Source organism: Peromyscus maniculatus, chromosome 23, assembly GCF_049852395.1.
Source record: "Peromyscus maniculatus bairdii isolate BWxNUB_F1_BW_parent chromosome 23, HU_Pman_BW_mat_3.1, whole genome shotgun sequence".
Lineage (NCBI taxonomy): Eukaryota > Metazoa > Chordata > Mammalia > Rodentia > Cricetidae > Peromyscus > Peromyscus maniculatus.
The window spans coordinates 23,690,283-23,710,705 of NC_134874.1; the positions used below are offsets into that span (position 1 = coordinate 23,690,283).

Here is a 20,423-nt window from a genome sequence, read left to right on the forward strand (position 1 = left end):
TCAGGTTTGTTAGAAGGCATTTATAGCTCCAGTCCTTGGGTGATTGCTGGCCTTTCAGGGCATATGTATATAGGACCTGACAATTTATTAACTGCACTGTATCTAACAACATAAAGCCAAGGTTCTTTTTATAATGACACTGTTATTTTAAATGGATGAACATTTTTATATAAGCAAAATGCATTTTAAATGTCTGTCTTCGGAAGGCAAGTACTGGGAGTCAGTGGAGAGTCTCCCACTATCAGAGCCGTCAATAACTCCTGTTTACAGTTGGCGCCGACTATAGAAAAATGTGGCTTCACTTGGAGTGAACAGACACTTCTCCTCTTTAACAAGCCCCAGTTGGGTTTTCTAACTTCGTTCACAATACTCTTGGTGTTTAACCAAAATCTAAGATTTTTATGCAATGGGTAGGGAGGCATCCAATTGACAATTGGGGGGTGGGGGTGCAAAAATATATTTTTAGAGCACTTAAGCAAAGTACTGTGTCCTTTGATCTGAAAGGTTCTGACTAATGGCCAATAAACCTGCAGAGCAGCTGAGTGTGTGTATGTGTGTTTGTGCACATGTGCGAGCGCACGAGCATGCGTGCTCAGAGCAGCCTTGGGGGCCTCACCTATGGCTCATCCGGTATATAGTTCACATTAACATACATAACATTTATGTGATAGAAACATCTATAAACTTTTTTTTTTTGGGGGGGGGGAGTTCGAGACAAGGTTTCTCTGTGTAGTTTTGGTGCCTGTCCTGGATCGCTCTCTGTAGACCAGGCTCACCGAGAACCACCTGGGTCTGCCACCTGAGTGCTGGGATGGGATTCAAGGTGTGCGCCACTACCGCCCTGGATGACATCTATAAATTTAGGGGCATCTTTTTGAAACCTGATTCACGAAAAAATATAAAGATTAAAATAAAATCTTATTTCCAGGTTCTGATGCGGTGATCTGCCCATCCCCTCTGGGTCTGTCAGACTTCAGTGCTAAAGCTCTCACCCTATCATCTAGCTATGGAATAGGAGAAGCCAACACATGTAGCTTCTCTGTGCATGCACATCTCCACATGAGCAAAATTTAGCATAAAAAAAGTGAAATATCCATTAATAATGAATAATTCTTAATAATGAATTACGGAATATGTGATTTCACAAAAAGTCCCGTCAATAGAGCTCTGGTGCTGAAGGCCGGTACTCGGGATGATCACACTGCCCTCTGCAGCATGCAGAGGCAGCATGGCCAACAGGAAGCACCGGTCGTCTCCGGCAGACATCACTGATCCTACAGCCTAGACAAGAAGTATCAAAATGAAGACCCTTTCACCAGGTTTCCTGTTTGGTGGCTTGTTATTTCTTTTATCACCTAAATGACTCTTTTTCTCCTTCAAGTCTTTTGAGAAACACAGGGCTAAAGGTTGTTTCTCCATATTCACCAACACTAGGTAAACTCTTAACAGATGTGACAACATCCACTACCAAGATATTCTACAGACAGTATGAGGGTTAATGCTGATCATAAAGTTGACAGGATCCACAATCCCCTGGGGACATACAAGGTCACAGGAGAACTTACTGGAGTCTATTCTCCCTTTTTCACCCTGTGGGTCCCGGGGATTGAACTCAGGTCATCAGGCTTGGCAGCAAGCGCCTTTCCCTGGGAACCTAGCTCAGCATATTCCTGAAAGTATTTTAAAATTATTAGTTGAAAAATATGACTCACCTGGGGTGGGGAATGTGACTTGATGACATAGTACTTTTCTTACGGAAAGGTGGCATTTTTTTTCCTTCTTTTTTTTTTTTTTGCCGATAGGAAAAGAAGCTCAATCATTTGCCCAGAAAGTTCTGGACAACAGTAAGATCAATTCAAAAGCATAGGTGATATCTCAGATATGAAATTTTATATTTAAACTTTAGCGATGTTACCACCACTTTCCTCGGCCAATATAATTAATAACAGCATTCTAAATTCTTATCCTTATTCCAATCAATAAATGTAGCTCTCACCTCTCATCAAAGCAGGTTCATTCTGCAGGAGAAATGGAGACTACTATAGAAAGCCACCACAACTAATCAAACTGTAGAAAACAAACGACCATGTGACAACCAAGCTCACTGGATACATAAAACAATACAACTCCTGAATCCAAATCTGAAGACCATCAAGGAAGAAGGGGCAGAAAGACTGGAGGAGCTATAGAACCAGGAAGTCAGCTGCAAGATTGTGTCTCCTAGAAATGACAGGGAAGCTTCAATCATAATGCATCGGCAATACAGCTTCCTAAACAAGACGCCCAAACAAATCATCAGCAGTTTACATATCAGCATAGAGGGAGAAATATCCCAGGACCCCACCCCTAAGTGAGTAGATACAAGCTATCCCTAAGTGAGTAGATACAAGCAAATAAATTGCTGAGGGTAGAGAGAGAGAATGAGAATTAAAATCTTCCCCAGGGATAGCTCCCTAATTGGTTTTCCCATACCAAGTGGAGAGCCCTAAAAACATACACACAAACACACATACATACATGCATACATACACACACATATACACGTTTGTCTTTTATATATGTTTATATATGTGTGTTTTGTATATATGAGGGAATAACACTAAATGGTTTCAGCATATTATATTTCTATATTTGTTTATAAATACGAGCACAGTAATAACTAAGAAAAAGGGGCCGTGAATTTAAGAGGGAGTGGTAGGGGAGAGACACTGAAGGGTTCGGAGGGAGGAGGGAAATGATGCAGTAACACAATTAAAAATAAAAGTTCAAATATGAAAAATTAAACTAATATAGTCCATAATACATTTCTAATAAAAATTTAAAACTACAAAGAATTACACAAATCATAACAAATGCCGTTAGACTTTTCAAGGGCTTGTATGTAGAAAAAAACTAAGAAGGAGACAAAGAACTTCCCCATTGGAAAAGAGGCACACAGGTCATCACGCTGCATTCTGTACTTGCTCCCAGAACTATCCTTGCAACTTAAGTAATGTGCAGAAAATCAGTAATTACACGAACGCCATCTCAAGAAGTGTAATGCCATACAATCCCCTTGCCTGTAGTATGAATTACAGGGTAAAAGTGGGCTGGTTTCTCAGAGATCTTAAGGTGTGACAATTAGCAAGCTGCAACTTTAAGAGAAATAATTGGAGTTAGGGAAGCCAGATCCCAGCTATCAGGCCAGTGTCCTAAGACACTCGGGACAGTAAGAATGCTGAGGATTATCCAGAGGAGCAGACAGGATGTTTCACCATGGTCTAAGAGGGCTTTACATCCCTTTCACAAGAGCTTATGTGCTCAGCCTAGGAAGTTAATCACCTAAGGACAGGCACAGAGGCTCCAGCACTTAGACCAGTGCAGGACGAATCAAGAGGTAAAGTGTCACCTACAAAAGCATGAGGCCCTGAGTTCAGATCCATCATATATATATATATATATATATATAACACCAGACTTAGTGGGAGATGCCTCTAATGCCAGTGCTGGGAAGGCAGAGACAGAGGGTCCCTGGGAATTTAGCAGGCAGCCAGCCAAGCCAATCAGTGAGATCCAGGTTCAGTGAGAGACCGATGTGATGAAATATTGTCTCTCTCCTGACTGTGGGTCATTCCTAAGAATACTTTCTTTTGGCTAGGCCGTGGTGGCTGATGCCTTTAATCCCAGCACTTGGGAGGCAGAGCCAGGTGGATCTCTGTGAGTTCGAGGCCAGCCTGGTCTACAGAGTGAGATCCAGTAAGGGCAACAACACTGCACAGAGAAACCCTGTCTCAAAATAACAAACAACAACAAAAAATAATACTTTCTTTTGCTGTCACAGAGTAACACTCACACCCTACAGCCAATCTCTGAAAACCTGAATTACTAAAAAGACCTTCCTTACCTGCCCAGCCCAAACCTCAGCCAGGTTAAAAGTTCTTAACAAGCTTTAAAGGCCCCCAGTGGGAAAACAGGTAAGACACGTGCACAGACTAGAGGGAACAACTGCTATGCTGAGACAGCCCAGAGAAGAGGTCATTTCAATGTCACCATCACCAGGGTGACACACTAAATACATCTGTGTCTGAAGTCCACACAAAGTGAGTGATATGCAACTGACCAAACACAGAATCCCAGGCCCCCATAAAAGCCCTGGGAAGGAAAATTAATGCTTCTGTACTCTGGATACAAATCAAAGTCTACTTTTATGTTATCAATTTTTAGGGGTGCCATCTGTCACCACAACACTGCATAGTTTGACACAAAGTTTATCTACTCATTTGCTATGTGAAGAACAAAGGTACTTAGAGGCTGGGGAGATAACGCTCCAGATACAAAGTGCATACTTCCTGAGCAAAGGATGCAAGCTCAGTTCCTAGCACCTACACAGGAGCTCACACACCTGTAACTCCAACTCCAGGAGATCTGATTCCCTCTTCTGGACTCTATAGACACTGGCACTGCTGTGCACACATTCACCCACACAAAATTTAAAAAAATTAAAAAGATCTATAGGAAAAAAACCCTTGAGCGTGTATTTTATTACATGCTGCTAGTGAGTTCTGTTCTCTGCATATTAATTATGTCATTTGGTTTAAGATTCACAACTCTATTAGGTGGGTGGTGAAGCAGAAATAAAGGTATCAAACACCCTGCCCAAGGTCACACAGCTCGTGCGCAGATCATTCTGCCGCAATGGACTTTATTACACATGATTCAGAGTGAAATTTGAACTATATGTTTCAGGAGGAAAGATATCCAGAAATGCTTAAATCAAACAGAAAATGTATTCACTGAGCTGACGTTTAAAAAACAAAAAAAGAAAACCCTACATACACTCCAACAAGTTTCAGACTGCTTGCCAAAAAGGAAAGGAAAAAAAAAGCGAGCAAACTGATTCCAAGTCGCCTATAATTTCATTTATATTTAGAATACGAGCTGAGCAGGGGATGCGTATGCAGTGAGTGTGTGTGTGTGTGTGTGTGTGTGTGTGTGTGTGTGTGTGTGTGTATAACACTCACAGTATTCAAAGCCTCCCCCAAACGTGCAGTTTGTTCCAGTCCTCCTCTATTTTGTCTACTTGAAGGATTCTTTGCAATATGCTTATGTAAATAGTGCTCTTCACTGCTGTTCCCATCTCCCAAATCTTCTGCTTTTGCATAGACTGGAAAACTGACAGACCTAAGCAGACATCTTTGGAACACAAAACCAGGAAGACATAAACAAATAGAACCAGATCAAAAACAAAGGCTTCTCTAAAACCCTTCAGCAGAACAGGATGGATACAGTCAAACAACGGAGAAACAAGAACAACCGGGCAGACTGGCCCAAGAGCGAGGAGGCGCAGGTACAGACGCACACATCGCATTCACACAAATGCAGACTAGGTGGTGAATGAATTGCAAATATACTGTTTTATAAAAAAAAAAAATAACAACAACAAAAAACAACAACTGGCTTTTCACCTCAGTTTACTAAAATCTCCACCACAGGACACGGGAGCTGACATAAGGTTCGGGAGTAAAAAGGGATACTAAGTCATTTGAGTGTTTAAACAAACCGTTCTGGGGTGTTGAGTCCCAAAGGTGAGGGATGTGAGCCTTTCCAAACCCAACAGTTCATGACTGATTGGTAAGAATTAGCTCATCTGTAATGATTCCCCTCCATCCACATATCAAAGAGTTGTCAAAGGATAATTAATGAGGGGCAAGAATCAGTATAGGAATCAACCTAATACTGAGCCTGAGCACAATGTAAACAGTATGTTTGGGGGGCGGGGCAGGAACAGAAATTGTAAATACATTATTTTCATTTAAAAGCATGAAACTCAGCAACGTAGAAGTAAGTTCCTGAAATTGAGTATTACATGTGATACTGTTGGAATGATACTTAAAACAGAGCCGGGTTTTCATGAGGACTTGGCAACGCCACCAAGGATTTCGCAGGGTGATAACAGAACAATGTAGTATTGGAAACACATTCTGCGAGGGGCATTTTTATCATAGCTGAGAGCGGAACAGACATCTGGTACTCATCTTCCCCATGTACGCTAATAACATGACAGTTCTTGAGATAAGCAGAGTAAGTTGATTTTACCAAAGCAATTTTAGCAAAATAAAGAAGTTTTAAAGTTAGCCAAAGTTGTTTGAGCATTTAAAAAAAAAAAAAAAGAAAAGAAAACTCCAAATCCTAATTAAGGATTCACCAGCTATCAGATTATCATTAGAAAACAAAAATAAGAATTCCTAGAACTAAGAAAGTAAAAAACAAAACACGACGGCCATTTTTGAGATAACACCCTTCTTTCAGGGTGATTGTACAGACAATTTAAAAAAAGTAACAATGGACTATGCAGGCTGTAACTGAACATGTGACGGTGGTGGTGTTGGCTTTATTTCTGAAAAGGAGGTGGGGTGAGGATCGAGCCTGCACAGGGAGAACAGGCACAACAGCTCCCAGATTTGACTTCCAGCATCTCAACCCACACCCAGCCTGGTGTGAAGAGATGGCAGATGGGACCACGTCTGTTCTTTCGACTGCTGAGGCAAGACGCTGAGCGCATCCTGCTCCTTCTGTAAGCATGAATATTCAGGCCCTGTAAACGAACTGTGCTAACTGTATGAGGCAGGTCCAGAGCCATCCTTACCATTCTCCTTGGATGACAGATTAAGACCAAGGGGTGGGAGGTGGGGTTTGCAAAACTTAGGAAAAACTCAATGCCCATGGAAATAATGCTGATTTCATAATTTAATAGAAATACCGTGAGAGAAATGAGTCTGCAGAACAGTATTTAGCATCTTAGAAGGACAAAGTTAAAAGCAACCGCACTGAATTAGTATTTAGTGACCATGTTCGTTCGGCAGTATGTGTTCAATCTTGGGTAATATACTACCCAGCGTTCCTTCAGAACACAATCAAGTTCCTGGAAATACAGTAATAAACTGTAACCCTGCTATGTTATCTTGTGTAAATAATGCTGGTTTGTAACTCTTCCTCATTTGTATCTTGGAAAGGAATACTAAATCCACAAAGGATAATTTTCTTATAAAAATTTAATGAAGCAACCATTTCTCTGTCTTTGAATGAAAGATGGTGTAATATCCCAGAAGTGTGTTTCCTTTAGCCCCTTCCCTCCCCTAAGGACAGACTGTAAGGACCAGAAAGAAAAGAGTGCATCTGTACTTGCCAAACAGTGGAGTGTGGTGATTCCTGACACAAAAGCTAGATAGAGATACCAACCAGAGTGTGCTGGAAACACTATTGGAATGCCACCTCCCCTCAAAATGGAGCAGAAACACTTTGTTCATAGAAGCTCTTGAGAGCGCTTCGAAGAAGGTACCTCCATACATAGTCTGACTTCCAACACCTACGGAATTGGGCTGGCAAGAGCCATCATGTGTCCCCGAGTTTCCTAAACATGCTAAGTGCCCCACCTAGGCAGGTGCCTCCTGATCCTTAGGGCCCAGCAGGTTAAACCCTTGAACAATAAAACAACTCTCAATGAGAGGGCAGAACTCTGTGTGCTCATGGGGAGCGAGGAGGCCTCCTCAGATGTCATTTTTTCACACTGTAACGAGGGATTGTTAGAAAAGCGGACGGACGGCAACATGAGGCGCGAAGGCGGGAGTGGAGATGGACTTACGAAGTAGCCTGTTCCCAAGCTGGAAGGAGCTGAACTCTGCAAGGCAAGAACAGAGACAAGAATGGCAAAGTCAGTAGCCATTTTTAACAGGGTCCCATCCACACAGCTCATTACCAGCCCTTTATCCAGACATCACAGGCCCGAGCGTGAGGTCCCTTGTCATCTGCTACTGATACACAGAACGTGTTGCTTAATTTCCCCCCTTTATATCTCTCAACCACTCAGAGATGCTAACGTGCTATTTACTGGATGCTGAGCTTCTGCGGTGGACGTAATTGCCAATTTATTTGACAGGCAGCTGGGTAATGAATTAATGATGGCATTTCGCCCCCGCGCTGAGACTGAACAGGCACCAGGCAGCCTGCCTCCCTGACTTCCTGACATTCAAGGCCCGGGTCTCAAGCTATTTGGTTTTGTGGCCGCAGAGAGGCAGGCAAGAGGAAAAAGCCCAGGCTGACTTGAAAATAAAAAGCCCAATGGGGTTGCATGACTTTTTGGTATATGACCTACTTGCCAGTTTATTCCCTGAAGGCTTTGGTTAGTACACACTTGGCACTGTGCAAAAATTAGACATTTTGTAAACATAATTAGTTGACTAAAATGCAAAGAATCCATGGGCAGAGGGAGGCATTTTTCGTCTCAGCATTATCAATTCAGACTGCCACAGCTCTGACACAGTGGACCACTAAAAATCAATAATTCTGAGCTGAACTCAGGGTATCATGTACTTGGAGAAAAGAAGCCAAAGTATGAACATGGAAGTTGCTTGTATATCTTATTATTTTCCATTTGTATATGTGTATGGCTATATGAGTTTATGTGTACTACATGTGTACAGGCATCCGGAGGAGGCCAAAGGGCATTCGATCCTCTGGAACTAGAGTTGTGGGCAGTCGTGAGCTTCCTAATGTGGATGCTGGGAACTGAACTTGGGTCCTCCCAAAAAGTCATCTCTCTAGCCCCCCACCTCAACCCACTTCTTTGAGACAGGTCCTCATGTAGTCTAGGCTTGCCCTCAATTCCTGAAGGATGGGAGTCTATGTATGTATCACTCACTACATTCATTTATGTAATGTTAGTGATCACACGCAGAACTTCCTGAATGCTAGGCAGCCATTCAACCAACTAAACTATTTGCCCAGCCCTCCACGCAGGTTTTACACAAGGTCTCTGAGTAGTCTAGGCTGGTCTCCAACTCCCTCTGTAGTTGAGGACACCCTTGGTCTTCCTGCTTCCATCCCCTGAGGGCTGGGACAACAGGAGTGCACTACGAAACCTGGTTTACACAGTGCTGCAGATAGAACCCGGGGCCTCAGGCATGCTAGCAAGTACTTTACCAAAAGAGCCACAGCCCCAAGTCTGGATAGTTTTTGTTTGTTTTGGTTTGGTTTGGTTTGGTTTTGGGGGGGGGGTGTATGGGCTCTCTTTAAAAACCTGTCTTTACAATTACTTAATTTTTTGTCATCGTCTCTATGATGGAGGGAGGCACCAAGTAAGATTGAAATGAAAATCACCTGATGCTGAGTCAGTCATTGCAATTCAGCAGCTATCCCCTGGGGGAGCTATCCCCGCCACAGAGAGGCCAGATCTCTCACCTGATTCAAAAACCACATCCTTTGGCTGCCCCCACTTGCGCATCCAATCTCCTGCTCTTTAAACAACAGGCATGGGGAGACATGGGCCTGCACACCATGTTTTGTGCCCAACAGGCAATGCAGAAATACTGGTTGAAAGGACGTATGAATAAATGGTTGGATTATGTGAGGTACAAGAGGCTGAGGCGACTTCGACACTTCTAACAGCAGATTTGATTTCCGTTGACTGTGAACTGAGAAGGTGTATGAGTTATGCTATTTACTTCCTCATTTACTGGTTTTTGAGAAAGGGGTTTCTCTGGGTAGCCCGGGCTATCCTGGAACTCACTCAGTAGATCAGGCTGGCCTTCAACTCATAGAGATCTGCCTGTCTCTGCCTCCTGAGTGCTGGGGTTAGCCACCACTGCCCGGCTAGGTTGCCTTTCCCCCCACCTGCAAATAATCTAACAGCATCAACTTAAAGAAGAAGGACTTTATTTGGGTCACAGTTTGAGGATGAAGTTCATCCCCGTGAAGAAGGCCAACAGCAGCAGACAGAAGTTCCTTCTCATGGGCCTGTAGGTGGTGGCGCACACCTTCAATCCCACCACTCAGGAGGCAGAAACAGACAGATCTTTGATAGTTCGAGGCCAGCTCGGTCTACAGAGTGAGTTCTAGGACAGCCAGAGCTGTTACACAGAGAAACCCTATCTTGAAATACCACCCCAACACACAAAGAAAGAAGAAGCTGCTCATCATACTGCATCATTAGTCATAAAGCAGACAAAAAGTATGAAACCAATCAAATACCCAGGACCACCCTTAGTAACTCTCTTCCTCTAGAACAAATCTCTACCTCCTAAAGTTTCCACAGTCTCCAAGAACAGCATGAATGGCTGTCCACCAAGCATTCACACATGCTGCAGAGGCAATTTCACATTCAAACTGTAACAGAAGGGATGTGATTTTCTGACTGTGTCCTCACCCAACAAAGACAGCATGCTTCAAAGCATTTCTACGGCAAAATTTCCTCATCTTGGTGTTTCCTGCAACCTCAGGAACAAAGCACTATGTCAGTATGTTAAGTATGTGACCCGTGTTTACAAACCTTCCTGCAGGGCTAACAAGATCTCTGTGGTTAAGGTCTTCCAGAGAACCTGAGTTCAGTTCCCAGCACCCACATCAGGTGGCTCATAACTACCTACACCTCCAGCTCCAGGGGATACAACACCCTCTTGTGGTCCTCCTGGGCAGCTGCGTACCTGCTACACACACACACACACACACACACACACACACACACACACACACACACACACACGTAAATTAATTGAAAGAAACAATCAATAAACAAACAAAACCTTTCTGTGTTCTTGATTCTACATGCAGGAGAGAGAGGAAGAGAGAAAGAGAAAGACAGAGAAAGAGAGTGTTAGTTCAATCCAGCCACCGTAGTCATGGAGACTGCTTTTACCAGTGGCTGACCATATGACAATGTCACCAATTTTCTGTACCCCAGCTCTTGTCACAGCAGGTAAAGGCAGAAGACAAGTTAGGTTTCTACCAGGCTGGAGTCCTGCCTCTAGGAAACAAACTCATTTTGGGATGTGACAGAGATGCAAAGGGGATTTGTTGATCTCATTCACCCTGCTTCCTGAAAATGTTTTATCCCAGAAGAAGAAGGATCACTCCAACCCGAGCTTCCGACCCCCACACGCACATCAACGTATTGTATACCCAAGCAAATTACATCCTTGAGGTCTAAGCAAGCTCTGATATGCTCATTTTGCATATATATTGTGCATTACTTGGGGAGCCGGTGGAGAGGAAGGCTTTGTTGTGCACGTTTGCTCTGGCCATTGTTTATGCAGGTCTGACTGAATGAGGGAACAGTGGGTATCATTTCAATTTCTGATGTCAACATCAAATTACTTATTTAATTTCATGCCTGGTGAAGCATTGTATAGCTACACGCGGAATCATTTCAGTTCATTTGTTATGCTGTGCTTTCGCAGCGATTGGCTTGCCTTCCAACTGACAGCTTTAATTACGACATGAATTTGATTGCACTGCTGAGGAATTAACATAATGCAACAAAGCATTTAAGCACCCTGCCTTATCACCCAGCTTCCACACACATGGGTACACACACACACACACACACACACACACACACACACACACACGCTGACAGACACAGGAAATAAGAGATGCTGGAACCTCCTGTCTCTGAAAGGTGTACAGGAGACAGCTTCAGAGTCTGTGCAAGGCACACATGTAGGATCTTTGAATCGGAGCTTATCTACAATTGCCAATGAACTGAGTATACCATTTTCATTAATATTCTATCGTTTGCTTGTTTTTTATTTATCTATAACAGGGTCTCATGTATCCAAAGCTGCCCTGAAAATTGTTGAGTAGCTGATTACCTAAAAATTTTAATTCAAGTTTCATTTTAAAATTGTGTGCGCGTGTGTGCATGTGTGTACACATGGGTGTACAGTGCCCACAGAGGCCAGAAGAGGGCATCAGATCTGGAGCTGGAGTTACAAGTAGTTGTGCGGTACCCAAAGTGGGCGTTGGGAATTTAACTCAGGTGTCCTGTAAGAGTGGCAAGTGTTCTTATTCCACTGAGCCATCTCTCAGCTCCCTGAAACTTCTCTGGCATGTTCGAGGGCATGCTTGCATGTGGGTGCGTGTGTCCATGTGCATGAGTGTAGTGACAAGTCTACATGAGTGGGTCACTGAAGAACCAAACCCAGGCCTTCATGCCTACAGGACAAACAATTTACGAAATGGGACATTCCTTCAAGCTTAACCTTGAACCTCCTGCCTGATGTCCCTACCTCGTCGTTGTTAAACATACAATCACGGGAGGGCTTTGTGCACACCAGGCCCATCCCTGCACCATTATGACTGTGGAAACCTTTAAAGTGTATCCTGAGCAAACTGTCAGCTTCTCCCAAACACACAGATAAGAGTGTCATCGCTGAGTTATCTCATAGTTTTTCCACATTTGCTGAAACCTGTATAGTCTGGTCCATAAAAAATACGTTCGGAAGATGTCATGATTCATGGCCTTCTTGATTCTTTTCCTATAAAAACTTCATCCAAGTGTTACCACACTGGAACACGGTGTTGGCATTGTCCTAAATCTGTTTTCCTGGGACATGGTCACTCATGTTTGACTCCAGAATAAACTATTTCCCAATCCCTTTGAGGTAAAAACCTTTCTCTTTCTCCATCAACACTATCAATTCCATGTAGCTCTGACTCCTTGCCATCCCAAAGGCCCAGAAAAATATCTTGGCTTTCTATGTTCATTCTGAGTTCCAACCTAAATCTCAGCTGAAATTATTTGAAAACCTGAATGATTTTCCAAGTCAGAAATTACATAAGTGCCTCTCAAACCTCCAAACCACAGACAACAATTGTGCTACAAAATCATGTTAGGAAACGGGGTTTCCATAGCTTGAAATGTGTCTGGAGTTGTTCACTGACAGAAGGTACCTCCTTATCATGTTATAAGAGATCGGAAAGACTCCAAAGTTCAGGCGAGGACACATGAGGCAATGCCATATCCAACCATCTCAAGGGAACACTCAATGATGATCAATTTAACTTTCTATATCCCTCCAGGCAATTAATTTTTTCCACATTTACTTATTTATGCACTTGTGTCTATGTGTGTGTTGGGGGGGGGGTTCATGAGTGTGCCAGGGTTTTCATGTGGAGGACACAGTACAGCTTTCAGGAGCTGATTTTTCCCTCCTACCATGTGGGTCATGGGAACTGAACTCAGGTTCCTAGGCTTTGTAGCAAGCATCTTTAACTCTCTGAGTCATCTCTGTGGTCTTCCCCCAGGTGATTTCTAATAGGAAGGTGGCCACCATCATTTGGGTCAGGAGAAACAAGGCATACTCTTGTTGGAATTAGATAGCAAAAGTGTCCCAAACTTAACAACAACAACAACAAAGCTAATTCTAACTCATATCTGAAAAGCTAAATGAGCCATGGTGACTAAAGATGATAAAGGAAGATGAAATATTCCAAGCAAGCCTGGGCTATGTTGTTAGGATCATTATACAAGGCCATCCACTAAGAAAAGTTGTCACTACTTCAGGAATTCAGTGTTATTTCGAGTGCAAATATTACCAGAGCTGGCTTGCTGATGGTCTTCCATAGAAGGATGATTAGGGAGAGTCAGGGGACCCTCACCAGGAGCCTTTCTCCACCAGTTGTGAGCAAAGCTGCCTTAAGGGTCTATCCGCGGAGAAACCCTAGGGAGGGGGGTTGCAGCTACACAGTCTTGAAGTAATCACCACCCAAGCCGGGTGTAGACTTCTACCGTGGCCACTTGATGGCCATCCATGCTCTTCGACATCACCTCTCACTCACTGCGCTGGAAGCAAGCCTAATCATCTCACGGCCGCAGAGTGACCTTGGATGGAATCAAGACTTAATCTGAAGGTGGGACCTTTGGAGAGGGATAGGTTGTTTTTTTTTTTTTCTTGGTCTCCCCTGCAGAAGAAACTTTAACAACAGAGCTGGTGGTACATGCCTGTAAAACCATCACTCGGGAGGCACAGGCAGACAGAGCAATGGTTTAAGGCCAGCCTGGTCTACATACTGAATTCGAGGCCAACCAGGTAAATATAGAAAGGTGTTCTCTCAAAACAGAACAGGAAAATGGAAGGAGAAAAGAAGAAAAGACAGCCACCTCCATTATTAAAAGTCAGCTGTGTATTTCTGTCTGTAGATCAAAGGACAGATTTCAATTTCCTTTTCCCTTAGAGACGTTGTAAGTTTCCTTCATTTCATAAGCTAAATTGGTAGAATGCTAGTATAGCATTCATAAAGCTCTGGGTTCCATCCAAGAGTCTAACCTGGGCTACATAAGACCATGTCAAAAGCAAAACAGTATTTCCAATATTACCTAACATGCCGACATTTAGGCAAAAATTTTCCATTCACTAAATGAAGAGGGCTTCGTTCTTTTTCCTCTGAAATTCGGGAATCTGTTCACATTTCCAATGAAGTAGGCAGGAAAGGAGATTTGGAGGAAGTTGGGAAGGAAGAGGAGAAAGCATGTCAGCAGAAGAGCAGAGGAGGAAGGGCAGGGCAGGACCACAGGGTTATGTAGAAGGCCATTTCCAGGCTCCTTAAGATAACGCTTGTTTAGCCTGGTCTTGTCATCCTGCTGGATGGAGGAGAGTGGGTGTGTCTGTCTGTCTGCCATCAGACCACTTCCCCAGCCATGTCTGCAAATGTGACTCTGAAAAGGACAAGCTCCACAGGCATCTTTAGGAACACACTCTGCCTCGGACTCCAGCCACCACAGGCCATGAGACGGTAATGGGATACAGAGCTCAAGAACAGATTCCAGGAGGGAGGAAGCTGCCCTTAAACAGAGCTATTCATTAAAGACTTAGCCTTGTCTCCTCTCTGCTTCCAACCTGCCTTTTCCCACATCTCTGCCACTAAGCAGTCATCAAAGCTGCTCATTCAACTCATGAGGTTAACATTTCTGTTTTAACAGCTTACTGGCAACGGGGGATTTCAAAATTGATTATCCAGACTGGCTGTCGCTCAGCAGCTACGTTGACAATGCAACAAAATTGATTATCCATCTGCGGTGGTTTAAATGAGAACTATCCCCCATAGGCTCCGGTATTTGAACACCCGGCCCCCAGGTGTGGTGCTGTTTGGGGAGGTTTAGGAGGTATGGTCTTGTTAAGGAAGTATGTCACTGGTGGTGAGCCTTGAGAGCTTAAAACCATACCCTACTCCCCATTAGCGAGCTCTCAGCCCCACTACCACCATGCTTCCCTGGCATGATGGACGTCTATCCCTGTGGAACTGTAAGTCCACATAAGCCCTTCCCTCTATAAACTGCCTTGGTCATGGTGTTTTATCATAATGACTGAAAAGTAACTAATGCACCATCTAAAATAGATTTGCTCCATCTATTACAGACCCACACAGAGGACAACACTACTATTAAAGCTTTCCAGATACAGGATGGATGTGTAGACGTCACCCCCAGGTAAGCAAGTGCATTCTGACCTTGGGCTCCTTTGAAATAGGTATGGTTTTGCATCTTTGCAAATCACCAGAAATATATGACATCCTGCCTTCCAACCTTAATGCCATGCTGTTCTCTATTGAGAGTCAAGAATGGCCATAGCCAGGATACAGACAGGAAGGATCACATAGAACATTCACTCACAGATTTCTCTGTAGTGTTTTTTTTTTATATTTGTTATCATTATTTTTAATTTTAGGAGTATGTGGGTATATATGTAGTACATGAGTGCCAGTGCCTGCAGAGCTGACAATTCAGGTCGCTCTGAGCCACCAGACAGACATCAGTACTGGGACCTGAACTAAGGTCCTCTGGAAGAATAAAAAGGGATCTTAACTGCTAAGCAATCTCTTTAGGCCCTGGGTTTTAGTTTGTTTTGGGTTTGGTTTGCAATGACAATGAAAACAACAGAAGTCTTCACTTCCACAGGAATGCATGCTCTGGAGGTAAGATTATGTCAAATGACCAAGGCATAGACAATACGTTTATCAGGCAAAGTCAACCAAAAATGGAGCAGTTGGAGCTGCGCATGTGGCTCAGCTGGCAGAGTTCTTGGCTAAGCATACAAGAAGCTTAAGGTTCCATATCAAGCACTGCATACACGAAGCATGGTGGTGCACGCCTAGCCCTCAGGAAGCGGAGGCAGGAGAGCCAAAAGTTCAAGGTCAACCTTCACTACATAACAAGTTCAGGACCAGGTTGCAGTACGGAGAAACAACTTGAAAAGAGCACCATACGACTTCGAACATCAAATCTGCAGCCCTCCTGTACATGCCCATCTTTACATCCCCGCCCAAAGGCCCTTATTCTCTGGCTTTTCCTGAAAAAACTCTCACTACAAAGAGCAAAGTATTTCAAGGTTCAGATTTTAACCCTTGTAATATGGAGCCAGAAGATTTTGATTTGTAAATTAAGTTCCTCCATTTTGACTGAACTCTGATTATTCTTTGAACATTGGTTTCTAGAACTAAAGTAACATGGGTCTCTACATTCTTGCCTCCCTACCTCGCAGCTAGTCCAGACAGTGACACGCACTGTGGACTACTCAACAAACACATGGCACACTTTTATTGCTGTTGTTAAAGATTTTATTTATTTCATTATATATACAGTGTTCTGCCTGCATGCATGCCTGCACACCAGAAGAGGGCAACAGATCTCGTTATAAATGGTTGTGAGCCACCTTGTGGTTGCTGAGAATTGCACTGGGGTCCTCTGGAAGAGCAGCCAGTGCTGTTAACCTCTGAGCCATCTCTCCAGCCCCCACGGCACACTTTCTGAAGGCTGTTAGAATAGACTCCCATTGTGCCATGTGGGCCTAAACTACTAGAGACCCCTGTCATGGTCTGCTTGTCTATGAATTAATACATCAATCTCTTACCCCAAAAGAACAATTTGCCTCAGTGTCCCCCTTAGAACTAAAACCCAAGAGCTTTAACCAATTATTTTAACATCTTAACACGAGTTTTTAAACAAGCTCTCGTGAGTTGAAAAGTGTCTAGCCACCCAACCCTGCATGTCCATCCCCAAACTTCACAATGGGACTCGAGATGGTTAACTTTCTGTATTAACTTGACCAGACAATGGGGTGCCCAGACGGTTGATCAAATATTATTAACCTGTGTCTCAGAGGAGTTTCAGGTTTAAACTTGTAGAACATTCAGAAAAGCAGACAGCCTGTCCTAATGTGGATGGACTATATTCAGTCTTAGGCTTAAGGAAAATGAAGGCCTGACCCTCCCTTAGATATGAGGAGATTCCTCCTGAATGCCTTCTGGCCAGGGTATCATTTTCATATGATTTCGGAAGCAAGGGAACTCATTGAGTTTGACGCAGACCAACCTCCCAAGGAGAATCTCATCTCTAGTTCACTAGGTCACTGTTCACCGGCTGTAGATCTTGGGGCTTCTCAACCTCTGTCTTGCAAATAAATCCATTCTGTATGAGAAACATGCTTGCTGGCTCTGTTCTTGTTGGTATCTGAGTCTCTGGGGAATATGCATTAATACAACGATCCTATCTGAGTACAGATCTCTGTTCTATTTGAAGCAGATGCTCATGATCTGTTATTCGAGACTTGGTTCCATTTATCTGAATTTTCAAATTAAATCCCCAAGTTTTGACAACTTCCTCAATTATAAAATTTGGTATAAATCAGAAGCAATACTTCCCCCCTTGAATAACTCCTCATGAATATTGATATGTTCAATTATTTCCCTTAACTTTTTCCTTTGTGACTAATCTAAATGAGTTATGATGTCTCCTTGATGAAGACAATCTAAAAGTCCTGTGGCCAATTATACCCTCCTTGACAACATGATTTGGGAATACTTAATATAGAAAACTCAAGCCCACTGGGTTGCTCAAGCTTTGCCCTTGAGTCAAATCTTCCAACTACAACAAGTTTTGGGTGCTCCCCTCCCCGACACCCACTTATTGTTCTCTGCCTGCTGAATTAAAAAAGGCAAAGCTAGAACAATAGGACTTCGTGATTAGCCTCACTTGAGAGTAAACCCCCATTGTCTAAGTATCTAGAAATACCACCAAGGAGAGTGAATGAAGGAAGGGAATTTTTATCTTACTTGAAAGCTTTGTAATGAGTATAGCTGACTAACAGGGATCAAATATACTACCCAAATTGATACTACTAAAAAGAAACACACACACACACACACACACACACACACACAGAGTGCTTTTTGGATATCAGACAACAGATGGTGTACACTAACATTATCTGAAAGAAAAGTAAAGTTACCTTGAGGTCTAGAAGTGTGGCTCAGGAGGTAGCGTGCTTGCCTATCATGAACTAAGTCTGAGTTCCATTCCAGCACAGTATAAAACAGGCATGAAGACACACACCTGGTATCCCAGCACTGGGGAACTGATGACAGTAGGGTCAAGAGTTCAAGATCATCCTTGGCTGCATAGTAAGTTCCAGGCTAGCCTGGGCTACAAAGAACCATCCTCCCAGATTACTGCCAGAGGATTTTTTCTGTGTCACAATGTGTGCGCAGTTGTGGGTGACACAGCTCGAGCCCATGAGGGTAACAGAACCGAGAAGATCAGAGTTAATGAATCTGAGAAAACAAGATGGCTGGAGTTCATAAACTGAAGATAGAAGAGCAAGGTTCACACAGACAGGAAGTGACCAGGTGTGGCCAACCTTTTGACATTTACACTTGAAGCTTACAATCAAGAACCATTAAGGTTGTTCTTGAAGGAATAAAGAATACATTTTAAAAAAATAAGACTTTAAAAGAGATTTTGTGTTGAGCTATTTTAATAGAAATCCCCTTTGACAAGTTGCCTACAGGCCACAGGCTAGATACATCAAAGTTCCCTATGATCTTCTCCTCAGAACATATGTGGAAAAATACTCTACATGAGCTAAACAGCCGCCAAGAAGGAGCAAAAATGGTTTCCCAGCACACCCAGATAGGAAATCCTTTGCTTCCCATCAAACCAAGGGAAAAATCCTTTCAGTGTATCAGAAAAGAGGCAGCACACTCACTCCAGAAGAGAATTACCTATAAACTACAGGGGTTTCGGTGTCACACCAAAAGGTGAAACAATTTCCAAGTGACTACACTAGTAAGAATAAACAATACTTACAGAAACAAAACAATATGCAAGAAATAACTGCTGCTGCTTCACCACCAATTAAAAAACGGTCAGGACCGGAGTAACAGCTCAGTGGGGAGGAACGATTACTAGACTTACAGATGACCCGGTACAGTTTCAAGCACCCACTATGGGTGGCTCATTATTGTTTTGAATTCCAGCTCCAGGTGCCCCCTTCTGGCTCCCTCCAGTACCTGTACTCACATGTTTTGCATATAAACACACACACACACACACACACACACACACACACACACACACACACACACAATTCTTAAAAACTGGTGTGAAAAGGAGTACAGAGGCATGACCACACAAGAAGAAAAAAAATTAAACCACGACAAACATAATTAGCAGACAGAATATTAGAAGTTATATTTCCTATTCATTAAAAAAAACACAGAAAGAACAAAATATAGGATATTTTGAAAATCAAAAGTCAAAAGCAGTAGTAACTTTTTTTCTTCAAAAGTTACATAGTGTTTGGGATGAAACCCTGAGCCAAAAAAGCTCTCTACCACAAAACTACATCCCAAGGCTTTACAAATTTTATTTTGAGATAAGGTCTTCCTAAATTCCCTAGGCTACCCGAGAATTTGAAATCTTCCGTTCGGGGCCTCTAGAACAGCTGGGATTACAGGCGTCTCTCTAATTGCCTCCGGTGGCCTTTCACTTGTAATCCTTCTGCCTCGGCTTCTGGAGTAGCTAGGGCTGGAGACACACATGAGTATACCAGGCCAGGAGCTGTCTTTCATTTCCCATTGTATACTGCCACTTACTAATTACCACATAAAAATGGTGACATCTCACTCTCCTAGGTGCTGACACACTACCAAGAGGAATCCTGTGGTTAGGCTGGGTTATAAATGAGATTGTTCTTATGAGAAAAAGTCTATATAGCTCAGGCTGGCCTTGAACTAATGATCCTCCTACCCCAAAATCCCACATCGTGAAATATGTCACCTCTTCCAGGCTGTTTTTACAGAATATCCATTTGCCCTGGTTAAATTGTCCCGTCCCCCGTCCCCCCCCCCCCCCCCCCCCCCCCCCCCCCGCCGCATATACTTGGCACAAGCCAGAGTCATATGGGAAGAAGGAACTTCAATTGAGAAAATGACTCTTTTAGACTGGCCCATAGTCAAGTCTGTGGGGGCATTTTTGTCATCAATGATTTATTTATGCAGGAGGGCCCTGTCCACTGTGGGCATGGCCACTCCTAGACAGGTGGGTCCCTGGTTAAAGAAGAAAGCAGGCTGGGCAAGCCGTGATGAGCAAAAGCCAATAAGCAGCATTGCTCTGTGGCCTCTGCTTCAGTTCCTGCCTACAAGTTCAAGCCTTGGATTCCCCTCATGAGTCCAACGAGGGCATTCATACCTCCTGGAGCTGACGTAAAGGTGGTTGTAAATATACAACACAAATGCTGCTGCGTAGGTTTCAGAACCACTGAGCTGACTCCTGGCCCTTCACTTTGATTTTCATATGCCTCTCTAATGGCTAAGGACTTTGAGAATCTTCTCAA

General features: G+C 43.3%; 1 protein-coding gene across 5 annotated transcripts in view; it reads right to left on the reverse strand.

Moving 5' to 3' along the window:
* Auts2 (activator of transcription and developmental regulator AUTS2) overlaps window positions 1–20,423 on the reverse strand; it is a 1,133,868-nt gene that overhangs the window by 622,270 nt on the left and 491,175 nt on the right. For all 5 annotated transcript variants that reach the window (XM_016002484.3, XM_076560553.1, XM_076560552.1 and 2 more), the window contains exon 4: window positions 7,622–7,657. In XM_016002484.3, the coding sequence (XP_015857970.2) occupies window positions 7,622–7,657 (36 nt within the window). The remainder of the gene's footprint in view (window positions 1–7,621; window positions 7,658–20,423) is intronic.